Source organism: Paramisgurnus dabryanus, chromosome 6, assembly GCF_030506205.2.
Source record: "Paramisgurnus dabryanus chromosome 6, PD_genome_1.1, whole genome shotgun sequence".
Lineage (NCBI taxonomy): Eukaryota > Metazoa > Chordata > Actinopteri > Cypriniformes > Cobitidae > Paramisgurnus > Paramisgurnus dabryanus.
The window spans coordinates 33,143,852-33,145,416 of NC_133342.1; the positions used below are offsets into that span (position 1 = coordinate 33,143,852).

General features: G+C 36.7%; 1 gene segment (V, D, J or C); it reads right to left on the bottom strand.

The window, feature by feature from the left end:
• Positions 1 to 364: 364 nt before the first annotated feature.
• LOC141282352 (T cell receptor alpha variable 18-like) lies at positions 365 to 822 on the bottom strand. The segment is given in 2 exon segments: positions 365 to 675; positions 783 to 822. Coding segments are annotated over 2 exon segments (351 nt in total).
• Between the last annotated feature and the right edge of the window lie 743 nt (positions 823 to 1,565).

Sequence of the window (1,565 nt, forward strand, 5' to 3'; positions counted from 1 at the left end):
TGCCTAAAATAGCCACATTTTAAATAGCTTTACTTTGCGTGGAGGTCCCCTTGACATCAATATTGGATGTTCAGAACACGTCATAAAAAGACGTCATAAAAACTTTCATTCTGGCTCCTCATGGGACGTCGAAATGACGTCTTTTTGAGACGCTTTGCTCAGTGGGTACACACTGCATTTAGGGGAAACTGCTTCATTAAATCAAAGGTCTGGTTTTGGTGACTGTATTATTTGCAGGTGTTTCCTATACAGTAATCCATGGTTTTGGCAGATATTACGGTTTGGTTTGGCTGATGCTTTGATGTTTTGAGATTAAAGTGAATATTTTGAGTGTGTTTTTGTACAGCTTCTTACAAACTTTGTATCAAGGTGTGTCTATCCTGAGTGCACAGTAATAAAGAGCTGAATCTTTCAGAGCAGTCTTTTTAATGATCAGTTCTGTGGATTTGCTGGATGTAGATGAATCAAAGTGAGAATCTGGAATATGTTGCCTGCCATCTCTTGATCGGGCACCTTTATACAGTAAATACTGAGGTTCACCGTTAGTATACTGTCTGTACCAGTAAAGATAAACATATTCATTGGTTGTTTCATAGGTGCAGGTCAAAGTCACACGGTCGTTTTCACTTTTGACAAGAACAGCTTCAGTTGGTTGAATTCGATCACCACGAGAAACTGCAATAGAGGATAAAACAGTGATAGGTGGCTTTCTTTGTCATACATTGTCTTCCATAATAAAATAAATATTTAAAAAAAAATATATAATAAATATATTTATATACCTGATGCAGCAATGAGAATCACTTGCACTGTTCTCCACATCTTGAATCTATAGATCTGTGTTTTACTTCACCGTCCTCTGGGGTATCACTGTAATGTTGCTGTATTTCTTGTGGTTGAATGCAAATGTAGGAAAACAGGAAATGATTCATTCATAATATCATCCTTTTATATGTCAAATTATTTAAATGGTTGTGTCATCCTTATTCTCACTTGCCTGAAAAAAAACAAATTACAACTTGAGCCTATCACCAGGGGTTGCGGGTGGTGGCACTGCCCCCCTGTATGACACAGCATGCTCCCCTATCGCATGATCATTAGGATAACTAATTATTTTAAATACAATATGTTATGTGAATTTGGTAACTTTCTTATACAAATATTATGGACTCTCTTCAGCAGTACTTGACTCACAGGAAAAATTCTACTTATCTATACAACGGTAACTTAAAAAAATTGAATTTAAATCAGTAAAACGTAACACACTATTAGATGAAACATAACAATACCAAGCAAAATAATCTGAAACATTTATATATATAGTAAAATATAGTAAAACATTACCAAAATAGCACCTAATCCTTATCTCATTATTTATTCAACTACAACAGCCAATGGCAAGTCTCCAGCAGAAAACCATTCAAAGTGGAGGTTAGAACATTTTTGTGTCTCCACTCGGTGGTGGAGTGGGAGCAGCAGTGCTGCACATCACTCTGATGCGGCTTTCACATAGGATATGGTGTGCGCTGCGCTATGAAACCCATTCATTTCAATGGCTTGTGCCG